Here is a 21,467-nt window from a genome sequence, read left to right on the forward strand (position 1 = left end):
CGGCCTTAAGCGTTAGTATGGTAATGTTTGGCGGGATTGGTTCCCACAACCTGGGCACACAAATCCGGCTACAAAATATTATTTATCGTTAGTAACTTATATTTTATTCAGATCATGTCCCGAAGTAAAATATGGAAATACTACGACAAGTTGGACCGGAATTCTGCCCTTTGTCAGCTGTGCGAGAAGATCATCAAGACGAGCGGCAACACGTCCAATCTGATGAAGCACATGAAGACCCATCCGCAAGTGTAAGTCGGAAGGTTCCAAATCCAAAGGCGCCTTTTCTTATTTCCACCTCAATTACAGAGATCTCTTCGACGACGATACGGTGGTGGTTCGGGGCATTTACAAGCGACGGGAGCAGGATGAGCACAAGCGGAGGATGCGGAAAGTGATGGCCTTGAAGGAGGAAAGCTCCGATTTCCACAGCGAGCTGTTGCTTAAGGCGGCCAAGGAGGCGGACGATATAATCGAAGTGGAGGCTCATGGACGGGCCAAAACCCCTTTGGAGGATCACATCTCCGAGCAGAGCGTCGGATATGCGTGGGTCACTCCGGAGGCAGCAGTGGCCGGAACAGAGACTGTCAGCGCTGAGGACATCATCGAGTTCGAACCGAAGGAAGAAACCGAAGAGCCAGACAGAAATTCAATCCACCAGGTGCAGGATATAACACTTCCCGAAGCTGAGTAAGTTATAAGATTATTTTTTAAGGCATTGCAAAGAGAAATCGGCTTATCACCTATTAAAATGGGTTTGGGAATTAAATAGAGCCACTGTTTTTTATTTGTAGCAACTTAAACATAGAAGTAGCCGTCCCAAGCCTGCGTTCCTTCCATCGGCACCTGGCATTTTTCATCTGCCGTGATCGTCAACCGATGCAGCTTCTTCAGGGAGAGGGATTCCAGCACCTGGTAAAAGTTTTATGCCCCACCTACAACCCACCGAGTCTGCCGGAACTGGAAGCTATCATATGTAGGGAGTCAGAACTGCAGAGATCCAAGCTCCGCCATCAGTTGGCCGCCACCTCCTCACTCAGCCTCAGTTGCTCCATGCACACAAAGAATGAGGGTCCAAGCTGGCTGGAGCTGGTCGTACATTTTTACGAAGGAAGGCAGCGAATCTCCCGAACGCTTTCTGCGCAGAGCCTTTCCGATACCTTAACTCCCAGTCAACTTGTGGAACACATGGAGCGTGTATGTCAGCGCTATGACATCACCAAGTCAAAGATCTCTTGCGTGACGACGAGGAACAGTCGCCTGCTGGAGGAAGCAGTAAACTTGTTTCTGGGCGCCCCACGTCATGTATCATGCCTTGCCGACCAATTGAACTCTATCTTGAAGGCAGTGGTGCAGCGGCCCGAGATTAGTGGAATATGTGAAAAAGTGCGTTCCTATGTGGAGTCGACCCTGGAAAATAGAGTTCACTGCTCACAGAACAAGCTCCAGCTGGATGCCATTCAGCGACCCCTTACCACCTATGATATGCTAGACCTGTACCTGAAACATTCTTCCGCTCATTTGGAAGAGCCGCTTCCTCTTTCGCCGGCGGAAGTGGATCTTTGCCAGCAGTTGCTGGACCTGCTGAGACCCTTGACCAGCTCGATGCGCGAGCTTAGTAGAACGCACTATCCGGCGGCCAGCACAGCTCTACCCATCGCCCACACCCTGATCAATGAACTGAAGCAGGAGAAGAGCGCGGAACACGAGGTGATCCAGGCGTTGCGCCTGTTCATGGTGCAGCAGTTGGAGGAGAACTTCGAGGGCTTGGAGAAGAACGTGCTCGTGGCCATGGCCAGTCTGCTGGATCCGCGGTTCCGGAATATTCCCTTTCAGAGTGGGGCCCTGGTGGCCAAATACATGACGCAGCTGTACGACATGATGCAGGCACATGTGGACAGCGGAGAGCCAATTGTCGGTGAAGATCCCGTGGACCATGACAACTTCGACATCTGGGCGGCTTACAAATCCTTTTCACACGAGAAGCAACAGCTCATTAACGGAAGTAATGGCGCCGATGCCGACGACGAGATAGCCACATACTTCTGCGCTGGCATGAGCACCCTGCAGGCGGATCCCATTCAGATCTGGCAGGAGCTATCGCCAGCTCATCCCTTCCTGCACACCGTTTCCCAAAAGTACCTTCACATTCCGGCCACCGCAGAGCCGCCGGCACGACTTTTTACTGCCGAAGGAGCTGCGGTGACAGAGCAGAACGCCAAACTAAACGGCTTGGATGACATCCTCTTCTTGGCAGATGTCCCGACAAAAGACTGGAATTTATAGCATAGCCTAGGCCTAGTTAAATCTCACCATAGTTTTAGCATTTATTGTTTCCACTTTTTAGGAAATTTATTTGTAATTTAATAGTGTTTACGGGAAAAAATGGTATTACTCAAAGTGTTTACGGAAAATAAGTATTTTTCAATAGTTTTAAATAAAAAGTATAGAAACTCTTTGAACTATCTAAATCCTTAAATTTGGAAGGAACACAAAAAAAATTTAAATTAAAAACAAGCAACGATCTACACCGTTTTTGTTTTAACATACGAAAATGCTAAAAACTAAATTTAAACATTTCCGTAACAATAAAAATTCAGATCTCTGGTTACTTCAAGTGCGTCAGATCAACTTGTAAATCATATTAGGAAAATCAAAAATATATTGTATAATAAGAATACAAATCTTTAATTTTTTAATTTAACAAATTTTTGATTTTGTTATCATCAACAGCCGTTGCAAGTTTAAATAATGGTAATACCAGTCAGCCCAAAGTGATAAGAAAAAAGTACTACAATCTGAAAAATACTAGACACTTCCCAACACTGGCGACAGCCCAGTAATTTTCCCTTTCACGGTCACACTTCTGATGACGTTTTTTCGCATTGTATTTTGAAGCGTATTTTAATGTGGAAAAACTGAGAGATTTGCAACATGCAAACGGCCACGACACGCTAAAAACACGCCGAGTGCCGCCAGACGACAAACCAACCGAGAGGAGCACTCCGCGCAGCTGGCGGAGCACCCAGAAGGCAGCAGCGAAAGTTGCGTGGCTGTCGTTTCCGGAAGCGGAGGGCAGAGGAGAATCCGGGGGAGGAGGAGTAGGAGGAGGCTTAGAAACCCACCCAGTGGAGGCGACCTTGGGAGTGGCAGCGGCCCAATATGCACAACAACTCCACGAAGACCAAGGAAATGTTCATCGTGCGTGCTCTAGAGAAGATCCTTGCCGACAAGGACATACGGCGCTCCCATCACTCGCAGCTGAAGAAGTCCTGCGATTCGGCGCTGGAGCAGATCAAGGCGGAGCTAATCAGCGCCGGCCAGATCGCGGAGGGCAACGAGCTGCCCTGCGCCGCACTCCCGCTACCCAAGAACGATGCATCGAGCATCATCAATGCGGAGACCTACTTCCTGCCCTTTGAGCTGGCCTGCAAGAGCCGCTCGCCCAGGATCGTGGTCACCGCTCTGGACTGCCTGCAGAAGCTCATTGCCTATGGCCACTTGACGGGCTCCATTCAGGACTCTGCGAATCCTGGACACCTGCTGATCGACCGCATCGTTGTGACCATCTACGGCTGCTTCAATGGTCCCCAGACCGATGAGGGTGTCCAGCTGCAGATCATCAAGGCGCTGCTCACAGTGGTCACCTCTCAGCACGTGGAGATCCATGAGTTCACTCTGCTCCAGGCGGTGCGCACCTGCTACGACATCTATTTGTCCAGCAAGAACCTGGTCAACCAGACCACGGCCCGTGCCACGCTCACCCAGATGCTGAACGTGATCTTTGCCCGCATGGAGAACCAGGTGTACGAGCTACCACCACCCAGTTCCAATCCGATTAACGGCAGCATCCACTCGGAGGACTGCAATGGCTCCGGAGAGGAGCTGCTGGGGGATTCCGACGAAGTCATTGCCTCGGAGCTGCTGGCGGAGATCATATCAGGTGCGTATCACTCGGTGGAGTAAGTTTGATAGGCAGTTACAATGTTGCTCGTTAAACAAAAATGAGTAGTTTCATAGTACATATTGATTTCAAATCTAAAAAAAAAAACTTAAAATCTCCTTAATTTTAATTAATATTTCAATATTTAATGATTTAAAGTAATGCTGGTCAAAAAACCCACTTTACATTTTTCAAATTCCGCTTATCGGAAGAAAAAATTCCAAAAGAATCAAACAGCTGTAAGCTTTTTTCTGCCCTGTCGTCTACGACAAGCATTTTATTGTCTTCCATATGAGTCAGCATAGAAATTTCCACGATAAGGTGCAACATTAACCGCCACTCCTCCCACCTGCCATAATTAATCATTGCGCAACAATAATGACGATTTCGTATTTCAGCCGCCTACAATGAGGCCATGAAGGATCAGGAATCGGTGGGGGAACCTGAGCCCACAGTGAACGGAAACGACTACTCCTCGCACTCGGATCACGACAGTGTAGAGCTGCACAGCGAGAATGACGCAGTGGTCACCGCCAAGTTCACGCACATCCTGCAGAAAGATGCGTTTCTCGTCTTCCGGGCGCTCTGCAAGCTATCGATGAAGCCCCTGCCGGAGGGTCATCCGGATCCCAAGTCGCATGAGCTGCGCTCCAAGGTGCTTTCGTTGCATCTGCTGCTGCTCATTCTCCAGAACGCCGGGCCCGTCTTCCGTTCCAACGAGATGTTCATCATGGCTATTAAGCAGTACCTTTGCGTGGCCCTATCCAACAACGGAGTGAGCCTGGTGCCAGAGGTCTTCGAGCTGTCGCTCTCCATCTTCGTGGCTCTATTGTCGAACTTCAAGGTGCATCTGAAGCGCCAAATCGAGGTCTTCTTCAAGGAGATCTTCCTAAACATTCTGGAAGCCAACTCGAGCAGCTTCGAGCACAAGTGGATGGTGATCCAGGCGCTAACACGAATCTGCGCCGATGCCCAGTCCGTGGTGGATATCTATGTAAACTACGATTGCGACTTTTCGGCGGCTAATCTTTTTGAGAGACTCGTCAACGATCTTTCGAAAATTGCCCAGGGTCGTCAGGCCCTCGAACTGGGCGCCAATCCGATGCAGGAGAAGTCGATGCGCATTCGCGGCCTGGAGTGTCTGGTTTCCATCCTGAAGTGCATGGTGGAATGGAGCAAGGACTTGTATGTCAATCCCAACATGCCTGTTCCCGCACTGCAAGTGCAATCGCCCACGACAGCGGATCATGATCAGGCGGACACCACTATTCAAACCATGCACAGCGGATCTAGCCACAGCCTAAACTCGAACCAGGAGCTGCTGCAGGACCTTCCAGAGGCGCTGGAGGAGCGCAAGATGCGAAAGGAGGTGATGGAAACGGGCATCGAATTATTCAACCGCAAGCCACAGAAAGGTGTGCAGTTTCTTCAGGAAAAGCAGCTGCTGGGCGCCACATGCCAGGACATTGCCCGTTGGCTGCACGAGGATGAACGACTGGATAAGACAGTGATTGGCAATTACTTGGGCGAGAACGACGACCACTCCAAGGAGGTGATGTGTGCCTACATCGACGCTTTTGACTTCCGCCAACTGGAGGTGGTGGCCGCGTTAAGAATTCTCCTCGAAGAGTTCCGGCTGCCAGGCGAAGCACAGAAAATTGATCGACTGATGGAGAAGTTCGCCAGCAGGTACTGCGAGTGCAATCCGCAGAACCAGCTATTTCAAAGTGCAGACACCGTTTACGTGCTGGCATTCAGCATCATCATGTTGACGACGGATCTACATTCGCCGCAGGTCAAGCACAAGATGACCAAGGAGCAGTATATCAAAATGAACCGCGGCATCAGCGACAGCAAGTCAGATTTGCCCGAGGAGTATTTGTCCTCCATCTACGATGAGATTTCCGAGCACGAGATCAAGATGAAGAACAACTCCGGGATGCTTCAACAGCCGAAACCCACTGGGAAGCAGCCTTTCATCACGGAGAAGCGCAGAAAGTTGTTGTGGAACATGGAGATGGAGGTCATCTCGCTAACGGCCACCAATCTTATGCAGTCTGTTTCGCATGTCAAGTCACCCTTCACCTCTGCGAAACATCTGGAACATGTGCGTCCCATGTTCAAAATGGCCTGGACACCTTTCCTGGCCGCTTTCTCGGTGGGTCTCCAGGATTGCGATGATCCGGAGATTGCTACACTCTGCTTGGATGGAATCCGTTGCGCTATTCGAATTGCCTGCATCTTCCACATGTCCCTGGAGCGAGATGCCTATGTTCAAGCCTTGGCGAGGTTTACCCTTCTAAATGCTAACTCGCCCATCAACGAGATGAAGGCCAAGAATATCGACACCATCAAGACGCTTATCATGGTGGCCCACACGGATGGCAACTACCTGGGCAGCAGCTGGTTGGATATAGTAAAGTGCATTAGTCAGCTTGAGCTGGCACAACTAATTGGCACTGGTGTGCGACCCCAGTTCCTTTCCGGGGCGCAGACCACGCTGAAGGATTCGCTTAATCCCAGCGTGAAGGAGCACATCGGCGAGACGAGCAGCCAGAGCGTGGTGGTCGCTGTCGATCGTATATTCACTGGCTCCATGCGACTGGATGGTGATGCAATCGTGGACTTTGTAAAGGCCCTTTGCCAGGTGTCTGTGGATGAACTGCAGCAGCAGCAACCGAGGATGTTCTCCCTGCAGAAGATAGTGGAAATCAGTTACTACAACATGGAACGTATTCGTCTGCAATGGTCTCGTATTTGGCAAGTACTGGGCGAGCACTTTAATGCGGTCGGGTGCAACAGCAACGAGGAGATCTCCTTCTTCGCACTGGACTCACTGCGTCAGCTGTCGATGAAATTTATGGAGAAGGGCGAGTTTAGTAACTTCCGTTTCCAGAAGGATTTCCTGCGTCCCTTCGAGCACATAATGAAGAAAAACGCTTCTCCGGCAATTCGAGACATGGTGGTGCGCTGCATCGCCCAGATGGTGAACTCGCAAGCGCATAACATACGTTCCGGCTGGAAGAACATCTTCAGCATTTTCCACCTGGCAGCGGGAGATCACGAGGAGCCGATTGTGGAACTGGCCTTCACGACAACGGGCAAGATTATTGGGGATTTGTATCAGCGTCAGTTCGCCATCATGGTGGACTCGTTCCAGGACGCAGTCAAGTGTCTGTCAGAGTTCGCCACCGCCAGGTTCCCGGACACCAGCATGGAAGCTATTCGGCTGGTGCGAACTTGTGCCCAGTGCGTCCACGAGGCACCACAATTGTTCGCGGAGCATGCCGGCATGGAGAACGATGCCTCGGTGGCGGAGGAGGATCGAGTGTGGGTGCGCGGATGGTTCCCTATGCTGTTCTCGCTTTCCTGCGTGGTTAATCGCTGCAAACTAGATGTGCGCACGCGCGCCTTAACCGTGCTCTTTGAGATTGTAAAGACGTATGGAGAGAGTTTCAAGCCCAACTGGTGGAAAGATCTGTTCAATGTGATCTTCCGCATCTTTGACAACATGAAGTTGCCAGAGCATGTCACCGAGAAGTCAGAGTGGATGACCACCACCTGCAATCACGCCTTGTACGCCATCATCGATGTCTTCACGCAGTACTTCGATGTGTTGGGACATTTGTTGCTAGAGGAACTCTTCGCCCAGTTGCATTGGTGTGTTCAGCAGAGCAATGAGCAGTTAGCGCGATCTGGCACCAACTGCCTTGAGAACCTCGTCATTTCAAACGGCTTCAAGTTCAACGAGTCCACCTGGGACAAGACGTGTCAGTGCATCCTGGACATCTTCAATGCCACGTTGCCACAGGATCTTCTCAGTTGGCGGCCGAAAGCACATTCCAGTAATAACCTACCCCAGGAGCACAATCACTTCGAGGCGCTGCACATTCGGTGCGTGGTGCAGCTCGAATTGATACAGACCATGGATAACATTGTCTTTTTCCCGGCGACATCGCGGAAGGAAGACGCCGAAACACTCGCCCAGGCGGCCGCTGACTTAACGGGCGGAAGGAATGGATCGCAGTCGCAGCTGCTTGAGTGCCAGCGGGAGGAGCAGGGAATGTACGGCTACCTGAGGACCCGTCAGCTGCTCACCCTGGCCGACTGCCTGATGCAGTCACATCGATTCGCCAAGCGCTTCAACGCCGATCACGATCAGCGCAGTTTGTTGTGGCGGGCTGGGTTCAAGGGATCGGTGAAGCCGAATCTGTTGAAGCAGGAGACCTCTTCACTGGCCTGCGTTCTGCGCATCTTTTTCAAGATGTACGGGGATGAGAACAGACGCAGCGACTGGCCGGGCATCGAGCAGGAGTTGGTGCAGGTCTGCAAGGAGGCACTGGGCTACTACCTGAGTCTGCAGAGCGAGGCCCACCGAGATGCCTGGACATCGCTTCTGCTGCTCATCCTGACGCGCCTGCTCAAAATGTCTGATCCAAGGGTGAGTTGATTTATCATATATGTTGTGGTTTACTTTTGTTAACTAGATGTGTGCATATCCTGTTAATGATTGTAAATTAAGTTGCATCAGTTTTAAAACCATATACTATTCCTTCTTTCAGTTCGCCACCCACGTGTCCAACTACTACAGCCTGCTGTGCGAGATGATGTGCTTCGACCTCAAGCCCGAACTGAGAAGTGTCCTTAGGCGTGTATTTATGCGCATCGGTCCAGTATTCAATATAATGAGCGTTAAATAGTCACGGAGGAGCCTCAGCCACCTGGCTAGTTGACTCGGCCATGTTAATAGATCGATCCTCCCAAACTCCCCTCAAATCGTAGTTCATAGAGCACCCTTTGGTTCCCTCGGCTTTGTTGTTATGTTGGCACTTAATCATACACACAAGTACATATATTTTTATTATATTTATAAACAATACATAGGCAGAATGTAATGTTTATTAGGTTTAACGAGAAATGTTGTTGTTTTTATATATATACATACTTATGGGTATGCTATGTAAGGCTTTAATGTGTGCGTGTGTATAGTTTCCTTCAGTTACGAATTTGGATTTTGTTTTCCCCCGGTGTAACCACACTTTAACATTCACCTACTATTGTTTAGCGTGTAGTAGGTTAAAAATCGATTAATCCAGCATTATGTGAAGCCTGTATATTGCTAGTGTTAATTTAAATCAAAATCTATATAAATATATATTTCAAATATACAATATAACTCTATTACCAATGCTGGTTGCGATTCATTGATTTTTTCGGTCCTGGGATTGGCACGCTTTGTTCGGTGGACTCATCTTGCATGTTAAGATCAAGTGCAAGGTATGTGATGTGATCAATTCTGTAGCTTAGCCCAAATAATAAAAAATCTTTATTTCTCGCTTGCACGTTACCCAATTTATATTTTAATTCAAAAACCGAGCACTTGCCTATTTGCATCAATACCAATTAAGTTTTTTAGATTGGGATTTTATTCATTTGCAGTCTCTGGACAAAAGTCCATTGTTTTGGGCACAGATTTATGGCATTTTTATTGAAAAAGCGAAATGTGCGACGAATTTGTTCAAATGATGGGAAGAGCTTCATGATTTTTATTTGCTGGATTTCGGCAAAAAAAATGGCACTTGGTAATGCACAGCATTTTTATATAGAAGAACTCGCGAATGATTTGATTAATACAATTTAGCAGACAGTAAAAATAACCAATCTAATGTTTACCTGCGAATTTATTTGTAAAAAGAAAAAAACATACCATGCTAAATTTATTTAACAAGTAATCACAAAATCTAAGAATAGTAGATGTGCAATTTTTTGTACTAATTTATTAGTTCCAAAGTTTAAAATTACCAGGAGAGACCTTTAATTCCTATCAGGACCGTTTTGTAAATAAACAATATGTTATGTATTTAACTATCACTGTTATCCAATCATTGCTAATTTAAATGCTAATTTATTTCCGCGATAAACTTAAGTTATTTCTTTGGCGACACCTCCATTTTAATGGCCCTTTTTCGCTGCAGTGAATGAGTTTATACCTTGTTTGAACAAGAGAGGCCATTGGAATATTCCAAGCCAAGTCTATAGTTTTGTTTTTGCCAAAAATTCGTACCTTAGTCAGTGTCCACATGACACGGAGTGATATTTTTCGTGCTGCTTTGTTTGTCTCCCAGTTAAATAAATCGATTAACACGCACCGAATGCAAACTGCCCGAAACTGAGATGATCGGGTAGGAATCAATGGGGCTTTGTGCGGAAAAAATTACTGGGTAAAGCCATTTGTATGTATTAAATGTGTGAGCTGGAAATTCTAAGCCACATGCTAATTGATCTTGTTAATATGTCAATTCCAGTGGAAACTTAATCACGCTCTCGATTTCTAATTCGATTTGCGAAGTATCACATTGGTAGGTGCTAATTGGGGGCGCTTACGTATAGAGGAAGACAAATATTATGTATGGGTTGAGTATCTCTATAATTTTACCCCTTAGTATCCCAAACATCTCCGCCGAATCCCAGTTGAGCTAACTGCAAACTGAAGTTCAAGATCTTGACAGTCCACGCAGTCAGTCACTTTATATGCCTTATAAAAAGAGAATTATACCCCTCAACAGTTGCTGGCAAAACAAAATAAAACGAAATCCTTAGCCACGCGTGTTACCAGCCCAGAAATACTAAACGAAATAAACATGATCCACTTATAAAAATAATAAAGAACTGTTAGAATTTGGACCTGTATCATCGGATCATTTCTTAAAGTTCCTTATCGAAGCAGATTATTAGCTAACAAAAGCGCAGCAATTTTTTGTGTCACTGAGAAAGTTCACGACTTTTCGCGTTTGCCTTGAGAAGTTGGTTGAACTGTCTGAAAGTTTTGCTATAGCAGATACTAAATTAGTCACGATAGCATCCTGAGATAAGAATAATCTAAATAAATATTCAAAAATAATCTCCTAACTTTTTAGTAAATATTTGTATGTAGAAACTACTGTTCTTATTTTTTCTTACTTCGGACTTATTTTTTGTAGCACCACTGGGGCTTATGCTTTTAAGATTTGAGTTAAAGTTCAATAAAAAACGCACGTGATTACCAAAAGAAAATATTTGATGAAATTGGGTTGGTCTGCCACAAATGAACGTCAAAGCTTTATAGATTGAATATAAAGTTTGATTGAAAAGCCCTAAAAATAGTATCTCTTAACCAAACAGATCATTAAAGTTTATTAAAGAGTCGGAATAGCCAATTTTCTAATAAATTTAACAGTCTTGAGTTCTTTATTCTTTTAGTATTTCCAAAACTCAATTAAAACTACGCTTGGTGCAAACTAATTGAAACCAGCTCTGAAATCGGTTCTTGCCGTTTGGTTCTGATCTGCTCCTTTTCAATTCAATTAGTACGATCTCAGTGGTCCCGTTCCCGACCCAAAACTTTGCCTGTCACATGGGTTCAGTTAATGCCCATTAACAATAATTACTCGACCTTGAAGGGGCTGTCAGAGCGGGAGCTTAAATCAAATTCCAGCCAGATACATTCCCATTTCCATTTCCATTTTGCAAAAACGCCGAGCGGAATGGCAAAAGGCGGAAGCGAACGACTAGGAACTGCACGTGAGGTGGGGTCGATGAGATGATTGGGGGTGGTGGATATGGTCGGGGGTCCCAGGGGGCGTTATGGAGGGTACGGTGCCCAGTAGAACGCTGTAAAGCGCAAATAATAATGCATGGCTAATTAGAAAACAAGCTCGGGACAGGGGAAAAGTGGGCGATAAGATTTAAGCCAAGTGCAAACACATACGAAGATTTCACACGCGCCGAATTAATTGCGCATACGCAGTGTTGGCCCAGGGGAAAAAGATAGCCCTGATCGAAAACGCAGAGGATAACAACGTTTACCAAACGACAATGGTAGTGTTAGATTCTGCTACCCATTTAACCTATTGTGCAACGCACAGAAAGCAAAAACAAAAGCGGCACAGAATTGAAATTAGTGACAAATTTTGTGCTTAACTCGCTGAAGTGGCTTCGTGCTATGCGGTGACTGTGCCTAATGTACTAATGGAATAACATGAGCAGCGCGTTGATGGAAATTATGGATCCCTTTGCCCCTGACCAGTTCCGTCGCAGTCCACCTTCTCTCCCAACCAAGCCAAATGCAGAGAGAGCGCTTCCAGTTCCCCTCAAAACTGCTGCGATTAGCGTGTCGCCACCACCAGACCAGGCCCATCCCCAATTCCCCCACCACTATCCGTCGAATATATTGAGATATATGTGTACATTGTACAAATACGTAGATCTGTGTGCGTTGTCGAGCGCGCGATCGCGATCACGCTTTAAGTCCCACTGCTCCAACAAAAACAATGCACAAAAGTTCAACAACAAAACCGAAAAAAAAGAAAATTACCGCATGTATGGAGCAATTTACAAAATGTCTAGGCACAGTGGAGAGCAAAGCAGTGGGAGATCCCTAAAACTGAAAACGCGAATTCTTCAGCATTCAAAAACTGATTTTACTACGTATTAATCATTTTAATATTCCTTACCATATATCATATTATCAGACTTAATTAAAATCATATATGTACGCAGCACAGTGAAAAGCAAAGCAGTGGGAGACCTCTTAAACTGAAAACGCGAATTCTTTAGCATTCAAAAACTGATTTTACTACGTATTAATCATTTTAATATTCCTTACCATATATCATATTATCAGACTTAATAAAGATCAAATATTATATATACACTGCACAGTAGTAGAAGCAGTGGAGATCTTTAAAATTGAAAACGCGAATTCTTCAGTACTTCGAAACCTTTTGGATTTTATTATGTAGTAAATATCGTAATTTTTCTTACCATGTCTAGGATCTTTAAAACCATATTATCAGACTAAATAACAATCACATATATACACTGCTTGTTGCCATTGTTCTTACATAACATCAGGTTTTGAAAATCTTATATAGATATAGTTAGTAAGTAGAGTACTTAACTTTAATTAAAAACTGTATTCAATATCAAGCACTTAGAGTATTGTGTAACTATCTGTCTACTGTTTGTTCCACTAAAAACTCCCAGGAACTGATCGATCGTGCTCGACAATAACCGATTAACGTTATGCATTGTTGCCTCTCCTTACATTTCCGCTTCTGACCACCGATCCCGTCCAGCGCCGAATGCAGAGTCAAGGTCAAGCAGCTAAATAGTGCAAAAATACAAATGGACAGTGGAGTGTTTGGGATCGAACTCATTACGTATGCGCCCCATTGTCCGGACTCAAGTGCGGCCAAACTAAACTATTGAACCCAGCGGCGCTGTCAACGGTTCTAATGACGCCGCAGTCGTACCGCTCCCCCGCCCACCCCCTTCACACCCCCGTACTGGGGGGTTAAACAGTAGTTTAGTTCACTGGCTCTACGACTTTCACGCTCTCCGGCTCTCTCGCAAGGTGCGTGCTGTCCGCTTCGCAGTCGCGTCGCTGTCCCGCCGCTTTTCAAGTCGGCAGCGCTGCCCCGAGTGCCCGTCAGTCTACACTCGGCGGACTAACCAAACAGTCGCCGTTCCAACCCGCTCCGCGATTCTACGATTCTACTGATACCCTCTTCCCATATTCCCTATAAAGTGAACCGGGCGATCCCCAGCGAAAGTCAGACGCGTGCCACCAACCGCGAGTGAAACATCCACATCCCTGTGTCCTTCAAGACCCCCCAGGAGAATCTGTATATAAAGCTAAAAACCAAAACCCTACCAAAAACCAAGATGAGCCACCACTGGGGATACACCGAAGAGAACGGTAAGCTCTCTAAGTTTCGGGCTTGTTTGTTTTGAGTTTTGGCAGCCTCCGTATTCCGGTTCCCGCTTTCGGTTTGTTTACCAGTCTCGTCTGGCCTTATACCTCTAATCAGACATCGCCGTCTGCGGTGGATCCGATTTTTTGACTCATTTGCACACGCCGCGCATGCGTGCCTCAATAACAAGATTTTCACTCCCCCTGAAAAAACGGAATTTCCACTTGTCTTATACAATGCATTTATCTTTGGTGACAAAAACATCGGTTATCTTTGAGGAATTTTTAACCATTTTGTTTTTATGACAAACTTGATCTAACTGACAGTAAACGTCACGTTCCCGAATCAGACGGGGTTCTCGTTTAAAGAGCAATTACGCGATAAGATATTGGCCAGATATAGACGCCCCAAGACGCAGCCTTACCCAATAAAATGGCAAAGCACTAAAAACAAGCCAGTTATCAGAGAAAGGCGTGAGTAAACCCTTAATAAATAGCCAATTAGTCAGATAATTTGGCACTAAAGAGAGCTCGTCTAAGATTTGTGTTATCATAAAGGGCCTAGATTACGGAGTAGGGGATTACTTCGGGTGTTTGGCTGTATCGATTGCACAATGCTGTGAATGTAAATGCCCTGCAATTCGATTTCATGCCTCATAAGCTGAATCGCGCAAACAGACTTGGACATTACTCATGAATAATGGGCCTTAATTAAAATGCAGGGGAGCGGGTTTTGTGGCTATGGATCGGGGAGTTTCGCACGAGCTGGGTCTCGTGATCTGGTGCTTCCCACTAACCACTAACCAGTCCCCGGCGGAGTCAAACGCCTCGACTGGCGAACTGGCGGGCGGGCAAACTAGTTCTCCGAATACCCGATCGATTGTTTTGCCTTGTCTTGGCTGTTTATTTCTGAGCACCATGTGCCCCTCGCTCTTTTCCGCTTTGAAGGCTAGTCAAGTGCATGTTCTTCGTCTGCTAAGGACGCATGTGGGACCGGTTCCAATGTCTTGGGCGTTATGTCTACACCATTCATATCACACTAATTAGTAGAATATATTCATATATCGAATTGGTTGCGCTAGCAACGTATCAATTTAGAAATCGAAAAACTTCAATTTTTGACAATTTCAATTGATTTGCTTAACTGCTTGTGATTGCTCTGATTGATTCGATGCTGTTACTGATATAGCCTACTTTTCCCGCGCCGCCCTGGTAACTTTCCAGCGCAAGAAGCACCTTATCAGCAAGCTCTCCTCCTTCAGAGCCCAGAATGCCGACATTAAACACGAGAAACTCTGCCGTATATTCGTATTTTTAGTTGAGATTGTGCGATCAGTGCAGCCATACAGCCATCCTTATCAAATCGCACAGGTTGTGTCTAACCCCTGGGCACTGTCAGAACTGTCTGAATGGTAAGCGACACGCTTCCATCTGGTCACAACAGATTACAACTCGCGTGTTTATACGTGAAGATCAATCAAATGCCCGAAACCTATCTATCTATCTATCTGTAACGCCTGATTAGATCGCCACTTTCGTAACACCTTTCTTGGTCCCACTAGTTCAAACCAAAGTTCGCTAATGTCTATATCTTTATGGAAACCGAAATGATAAACACATTTTTTTGCAAACAAAACAAATGAGTGTATCATTAAATTGTCATAGTCACAATGATCGATGGATTTATAATGTTCTAAAATGATATATTTCGGGTGACTTTTCAGTTTCTCGGTTAGATCAAAATTACTTAGGAAATACACACTTTCAGTGTACCTAAAGTAACATCAAAGTTCACTTTCAATACATTTTTGTATGCCATTTAATGAAGAGATAAAATCCAGGCCCCTTCATTAAAGCCAATATTTATTAGAGGGTTCCGAAATCAAAATATAGAACTGCGAAAGCAATTTCTCACGCTAGGAAATCGTCTGTCGAATATTATTTTTGGCCAGCCATATAGATATTCCATTAAACTTGTCAATCCACATATTTTATTGGGCGCGCAAATAAAATAATTTGCATGATATCTGATTTTTAATATGCACGTTTAACTACGTCTTACGTATACTTGGAAATGGGTTGGAAAAATTCTCGGCAAACAACACTTTAAGGTTTTCGTCTTTCGGACGTGACCATACATTTCAGAGAGGCTTTTCATTAGGCCGAAATGCATTTTGGCTAAGTACCCATTCCGTTTTCTTGACTTTTATGGCCATTCAATTATTCCATTTGCGGTTTATTGTCACCATTTCTCACATGCAAACAAATAATTACAGGCGAAAATTTTAGCAGGTGATTGAAGGGCTGGTTGGGTGGCCGTTAGATAAGTGTCGTGGAAGACCAAGGTAGACCAAGGGTAGTGGCCATTTCTGGGGCTTCCTCCAGCCAAGGTGGATGATAAAAGCAGTAGGGGTTGTTGCTTTTTAGCCCGGTCAATTGAGTGGCTATAAAAAGCAATATAACCCAGAGACAAGTGTTCGGGACCTGCAGTTATATATCATCAGATACTGACTCAGAAATTCGCGATTCCGAGTTGGGGGTACTTTCCCCAAACCAGTTTTGGCGAGCACTTCCTTACGATCGTCCCCAGGAAAGACAAAAACACGCGATAAACTCATGCCTCCCTCCAATTCGGACGATTCCGATGTAGATATTATCATGCAAGACTCGCTTAGAATCGCTTAGCTCGTAAATTCGTAAATGCTAATTGCTAAATTTTATTTTGTCGTGTTTTTAAGCATTTTTAAGGCTGTCGTAACGAGCATTTCTTTATATGTCTCTCAGGCTTTATATAAGCGCTTTCTTTATTTTATTGTCGAAATGTTTTATGTATCAAGATGACTTTCAATGACAAACACAACTTTTTTTTGTTTTGTTCTCTGGTTCATCGGGTTTTTTGGCAAATGGGGAAATTGAGACTTTGCTTAGGGAAAAATTCTATATAGCTTTAGCAAAAAGAACATTATAGATTCCATTTGGCAATCTAAACGTTTCCGGAACAAGTTCTCCCAGACAACTTCGGGTTTTTGTTTTTCTGGCGGGGCATTTACGAACATATGGATGTGGGCAATTCATTTGCAGTAATTCAATTAAAAAATCGTTTCGATTTTATCACAGCATTAATGGTCACAATTACGCTACGTCCTTTGTTTTTTGTGATCTCAATTGAAACTAAATGAACTGTTAAGCGGTGATGAATTATTTGAGGAGCGTGCGAAAGATAAGTTTGCAGTAAGTAAAGTGGTCGAGTCGAAAAGGTATAACAAAGGCCCGTTTGATCAGCTTTTGGGGACCCATACTTATAACGCCAACTGGTTATTTCCGATCTACTGTGTTTGAACAAGTGCTCCGTTTCCTAGTATTTGTTTACTTTCTTTCTTAAGTCTGCTTATTGTTATCACAGGCACTGCGAAAAGCCGCCAGGTGATCTTAAAGTATTTACAGCCAGTCAGCAACAAACTAGTTAGGTAAACAAAGGCAATGAGCCTGGACATTTAAATGAACAAAAGTTACCGCATTATATATCATTAAATATATATGTATGCCGACTTTGGAGATATCTTCACCAGTTTATTGTTGATTATAAAAGGCAATGTGTTAAATATGGCCGGAAATTTGCACTGAGCTGCTAAGTTATGAAAGGATCGTGCAACTCCAGTCTTCTCTGCCTTTGTATGCCCAACACGGCGTATACGTGACTTTCATACGACAGAACCCCCTGACTTAAACCAGCACAAACTGTTTGCACCTAGATGGCGAATAAAGAACTTGATTCCAACTTTGATAAATGATAAATGCATTTCACCTGACTTTGTTATTTACTATCAATTTTATGGCGGACTTTGGGAATCAGTGAAATAAATATTGGAAGCTACAAAGCTGTTGACACCTTAAGTTCGGTGATCTATCAAATGACAAATGAGGCTTTACTTCGGTGTCTTCGGGTTCGATAAGATCCCCCCAGTCATTTCCTGGCTAAGGTTACCAACTAGCCGGCATATATCACTGCAGTATGGGGTTCATTGTTTTTCTTTTGGTCTAGTTTAGACAAACAACAATAACCCCATCCCCCATCAAGTCAGCCCACACTTTTGCGGTTTATCTGCAACGATCCTATCACATGACTCTTGGGCGTGCGGTCTTCAGAGTGATTTTACTGGCACGTGACGTGGTTCTCTGTGTCAACATTTGCCCTGACTTTGCACACCACCGCCAGTAATTAAAAAGAGTCCACACACACGCACAGAAATCGTAAAATGCAGCAAACAGGGGAACAGCAAATACTTGTATTGCCTCAGCCGGTTGGTCAGATAAAAGGTCTATGCAAATATTACTACTCCCAGTTGAGCAAACGATTACGCTGGCTGTATATTCTTGAGTAAACACCAGTATATATCATGCTATAAATATGTTTAATTTCTTCATTTATTTGTATACTCATTCTTAAGTTTAATTGAAAAGTAAACTTTAGGTAATGAACCCTGTGTTTTAGATAGTAATATTCTATTTAATAGAATTTATAGTATAATACATCAATACTTAAAAGTTATCTTTTATTTACAATTTGAAATATTGCATTATAATAGAATGTTTATTTTTAAATTACCAAAGAATGTCACATTTACTGAGAAATTATACTTAAGTATTCATGGATTGCAAATGATTGAGAGAAATTATTGAGATTCGTTGAAGAGCGATAAGCTATAACAATAATTAAATGGCTTTTTTGGAGATTAATCAAATTCTTCCATCAAGATTTGACTCTCTAGCCTAATGACATATAAATTATCCCGAAAGGAACTTCCAAATGAATTGCTTTTACTTGATTTATTGTTTCTTATCGACGGATTAGCACGTAGCTAAGGCGGTTGATTTGGAAGAACAAATACCTAATGACATTACTGGATGTGTACTTACCCGCCCCATTCAATATTCCTCTTTCAGGACCCGCCCACTGGGCCAAGGACTACCCACAAGCATCGGGACATCGCCAGTCGCCCGTGGACATCACTCCCTCCAGCGCCAAGAAGGGCAGCGACCTGAAGGTTTCTCCGCTCAAGTGGAAGTATGTGCCGGAGCACACCAAGAGCCTGGTCAATCCTGGTAAGATCTAAATGTATATTGAATACAGTTTATTTCCTTTGTTTGCTAAGATAAACCCCAACCCTCTGCCACCGATAGAATGTGCAAATATATTTACCATTGTTTTTAATTATTACAGGATACTGCTGGCGCGTGGATGTGAACGGCGCTGAGTCCGAGCTGACTGGCGGGCCCCTGGGCAATCAGATCTTCAAGCTGGAGCAGTTCCACTGCCACTGGGGCTGCACAGACTCCAAGGGTTCCGAGCACACCGTCGATGGAGTGTCCTATGCCGGCGAACTGCACCTGGTGCACTGGAACACCACCAAGTACAAGTCTTTTGGCGAGGCTGCCGCCGCTCCCGATGGCCTGGCCGTTCTGGGAGTGTTCCTGAAGGCTGGCAATCACCACGCCGAGCTGGACAAGGTCAGCAGCCTGCTGCAGTTCGTCCTGCACAAGGGCGATCGCGTCACCCTGCCCCAGGGCTGTGATCCCGGCCAGCTGCTGCCCGATGTCCACACCTACTGGACCTACGAGGGTTCCCTGACCACTCCACCCTGCTCCGAGTCGGTCATCTGGATCGTGTTCAAGACGCCCATCGAGGTGTCGGACGACCAGCTGAACGCCATGCGCAATCTCAACGCTTACGACGTGAAGGAGGAGTGCCCCTGCAACGAGTTCAACGGCAAGGTCATCAACAACTTCCGCCCTCCGCTGCCGCTGGGCAAGCGTGAGCTCCGCGAGATTGGAGGCCACTAAATCCCGTAGGAATAAGGTCGCCGCTCCTTGGATAGTCAACGGATTCGAGTCGTATGATTAGCTTTTCGCACCCACACATCACATCCGTACGCCTCGAGCTGGACCGGCACATCCCACTGTTCAATTCTCGTCTTTAGTTCGTACTCCCAGCAAGCATACCTCCTATATGTGCATCCGTATCCGTATTCGCATCAGTGGATGTGTAGCTGTAACCTTAATTGTAAATGTACGCCTGTTTTGTTTGTTCGTTAAACGTTTGCAAAATGACAATTAGATTAATGTTATTATGGTATTATAAACTAAATATAACACGCTTAGATGTTGCATATGATGAACCAGTTGCATTTTAATTCAATGGCATGGGGTTGCTTTACAGAAATGGTACATTAATGCAATAATTCCTTTGGTTCCACTACGTGCTGATCGGCTTTCCTTCGAGAATGGGAAAATTATGTATTAACTGGCATGTGAAATATCAGCGGATTTCTTTTTACCATTGCCTTCCAATCCAATGGAATCTTGATGGCATCTCTGAAGCCACGAATTCATTAGCATATGAACATTAAGTGACTAGTTTTCATGTAACACACTTAATAGTCGTTTTCATTCATTAGGTATTGAAGAAAAGTTTAGCAATTCATGCGGCTTTTTGGTCCATTGAAGAAAGTATTTATCTTTTATTTGTCGCCATGCCAACTGGTAATCCATTGCCAATTCTTTACAAGAAGTATATGTCATAAGCTCAAGATCGGAAAGTTTTTGACCAAACTTTTCGCTAAGTTTCGGGTTAAATCTGAGTAGATCCAAAAAGGCGAGAAACAACTTGTATTTGCTAACTGCCAACGCAGCTTGTGGAGTGTTCATCTTTTTCTTGGTCACCCCTTGGCGCTTTCCGTTTACAGAAATTTCATAGGGTCTGTACATAAACAAATTATATTACTTTTAAATGTACATCATAAGATTTTAAGTGGATGTACCTTAGGTCCTCCGGCAGATGAGACCAAACCAAGCCAGTGGGTGAGGGCTGCCAGTCGGAGCGTTGTGAAAACTCAAAGGATATGCTGGAATCTATGCGTATCTGTGGTTTTTGGGGCTGGAACCGCAGATGCTGGAAGGGCTTGCCTTCCCAACGCTTAAAGATGGCTCTTTCTAGCGATTCCAGCTGGGCATCAGCACAACAAAAGTTCAGACTGCTGAAGTAAGTGGGTTTGGAGATCAGGAAATCCAGTATTGCTCCCTGCACACCTAACACATTCCAGCGGGCTATCTTATCGCTACAGGACATGGATAAGGTGCGCTCTCCCCGTCCTGGTTTGGTTCGCAGAACTCCGGGCGTTTGCTGCATAGGATCGTCGCTTAAGTCACCTATCAACTTGGCACCGGTGAAGACAATGTCGGATTCCTCATCCAACCGCTGACGCTTGGCCTGTTTTTCTGATTCACCTTCATCCTGGATGCAGGCATCTCCGCAGGGCGTCTGAGTGCTCAGAAAGTGGAACTCCACGTGCTCATCCATGTCGTAGCTACTTAGTTTACTGTTCCAATGGAAGATCCTCTCGTGCTTTAGCTCCTGGTACAAGAAGCGAAGGAAGGCGCGACGCGCCAACACCTCGGCATGGGAATCGTTGAGGACGAGACCTCGGGAACAAAGTTTGGATTGTCCTATGCACTTTGTTCCGCATCCAAGGGCCACCAGTTGACTGTCCCCCGTCCGCCGGTTGAACTCCACAATGCCCGCCAAAACGGTCCATTGATTGGCAGTGGGCTTTCCTGTTTTTGGCAAGGACTCGAATTTTCGGAAACACAGCTCGGCGATATCCTGAACAGACGGTTTGTTTTTATCACACATTTTTGTTTATCTTCCCAATGCATGAACCGATAAGATTCGTAATCGAGTGAATGAAATCGATCAACTTACTAATCGAATGCAGAAATCGGTTGCGGTATTTA

General features: G+C 45.1%; 4 protein-coding genes across 4 annotated transcripts; 3 read left to right on the plus strand and 1 right to left on the minus strand.

The window, feature by feature from the left end:
* Positions 1 to 25: 25 nt before the first annotated feature.
* LOC108008432 (E3 SUMO-protein ligase ZBED1) lies at positions 26 to 2,456 on the plus strand. Its single transcript, XM_017072285.4, has 3 exons — positions 26 to 251; positions 310 to 690; positions 795 to 2,456. Exons 1-3 carry the CDS (start codon positions 115 to 117, stop codon positions 2,284 to 2,286), a joined length of 2,010 nt encoding a protein of 669 aa, XP_016927774.3. The 5' UTR covers positions 26 to 114; the 3' UTR covers positions 2,287 to 2,456.
* Positions 2,457 to 2,845: 389 nt separating this feature from the next.
* On the plus strand, positions 2,846 to 9,131 carry Sec71 (ADP ribosylation factor guanine nucleotide exchange factor Sec71). The gene is made up of 3 exons (XM_017088147.4): positions 2,846 to 3,943; positions 4,342 to 8,384; positions 8,506 to 9,131. Exons 1-3 carry the CDS (start codon positions 3,163 to 3,165, stop codon positions 8,641 to 8,643), a joined length of 4,962 nt encoding a protein of 1,653 aa, XP_016943636.3. The 5' UTR covers positions 2,846 to 3,162; the 3' UTR covers positions 8,644 to 9,131.
* A 4,279-nt stretch (positions 9,132 to 13,410) lies between these two features.
* On the plus strand, positions 13,411 to 19,852 carry CAH1 (carbonic anhydrase 1). Its single transcript, XM_017089470.4, has 3 exons — positions 13,411 to 13,682; positions 18,621 to 18,779; positions 18,898 to 19,852. Exons 1-3 carry the CDS (start codon positions 13,649 to 13,651, stop codon positions 19,515 to 19,517), a joined length of 813 nt encoding a protein of 270 aa, XP_016944959.1. The 5' UTR covers positions 13,411 to 13,648; the 3' UTR covers positions 19,518 to 19,852.
* Adat1 (Adenosine deaminase, tRNA-specific 1) lies at positions 19,839 to 21,399 on the minus strand. Its single transcript, XM_017089469.4, has 2 exons — positions 20,495 to 21,399; positions 19,839 to 20,433 (listed from the first exon to the last, which is right to left on the minus strand). The coding sequence occupies exons 1-2, from the start codon at positions 21,364 to 21,366 to the stop codon at positions 20,121 to 20,123; spliced, it is 1,185 nt and encodes a 394-aa protein (XP_016944958.3). The 5' UTR covers positions 21,367 to 21,399; the 3' UTR covers positions 19,839 to 20,120.
* Positions 21,400 to 21,467: the final 68 nt, after the last annotated feature.

The sequence above is a fragment of the Drosophila suzukii genome, chromosome 2L (assembly GCF_043229965.1).
Source record: "Drosophila suzukii chromosome 2L, CBGP_Dsuzu_IsoJpt1.0, whole genome shotgun sequence".
NCBI lineage: Eukaryota > Metazoa > Arthropoda > Insecta > Diptera > Drosophilidae > Drosophila > Drosophila suzukii.

What these genes read in the sequence shown, in the direction of transcription:
- CAH1 (XM_017089470.4), top strand. Translation starts at nt 13,649, where the DNA reads ATGAGCCACCACTGGGGATACACCGAAGAGAACG. An exon ending in GGGATACACCGAAGAGAACG is followed by an intron (nt 13,683 to 18,620) that starts GTAAGCTCTCTA and finishes TTCCTCTTTCAG; the next exon opens with GACCCGCCCACTGGGCCAAG. An exon ending in CAAGAGCCTGGTCAATCCTG is followed by an intron (nt 18,780 to 18,897) that starts GTAAGATCTAAA and finishes TAATTATTACAG; the next exon opens with GATACTGCTGGCGCGTGGAT.
- Sec71 (XM_017088147.4), top strand. Translation starts at nt 3,163, where the DNA reads ATGCACAACAACTCCACGAAGACCAAGGAAATGTTCATCGTGCGTGCT. An exon ending in GCTGGCGGAGATCATATCAG is followed by an intron (nt 3,944 to 4,341) that starts GTGCGTATCACT and finishes TTCGTATTTCAG; the next exon opens with CCGCCTACAATGAGGCCATG. An exon ending in TCAAAATGTCTGATCCAAGG is followed by an intron (nt 8,385 to 8,505) that starts GTGAGTTGATTT and finishes TCCTTCTTTCAG; the next exon opens with TTCGCCACCCACGTGTCCAA.
- Adat1 (XM_017089469.4), bottom strand. Translation starts at nt 21,366, where the DNA reads ATGTGTGATAAAAACAAACCGTCTGTTCAGGATATCGCCGAGCTGTGT. An exon ending in CATCTGCCGGAGGACCTAAG is followed by an intron (nt 20,434 to 20,494) that starts GTACATCCACTT and finishes GTTTATGTACAG; the next exon opens with ACCCTATGAAATTTCTGTAA.
- LOC108008432 (XM_017072285.4), top strand. Translation starts at nt 115, where the DNA reads ATGTCCCGAAGTAAAATATGGAAATACTACGACAAGTTGGACCGGAAT. An exon ending in ATGAAGACCCATCCGCAAGT is followed by an intron (nt 252 to 309) that starts GTAAGTCGGAAG and finishes CCTCAATTACAG; the next exon opens with AGATCTCTTCGACGACGATA. An exon ending in ATAACACTTCCCGAAGCTGA is followed by an intron (nt 691 to 794) that starts GTAAGTTATAAG and finishes TTTTATTTGTAG; the next exon opens with CAACTTAAACATAGAAGTAG.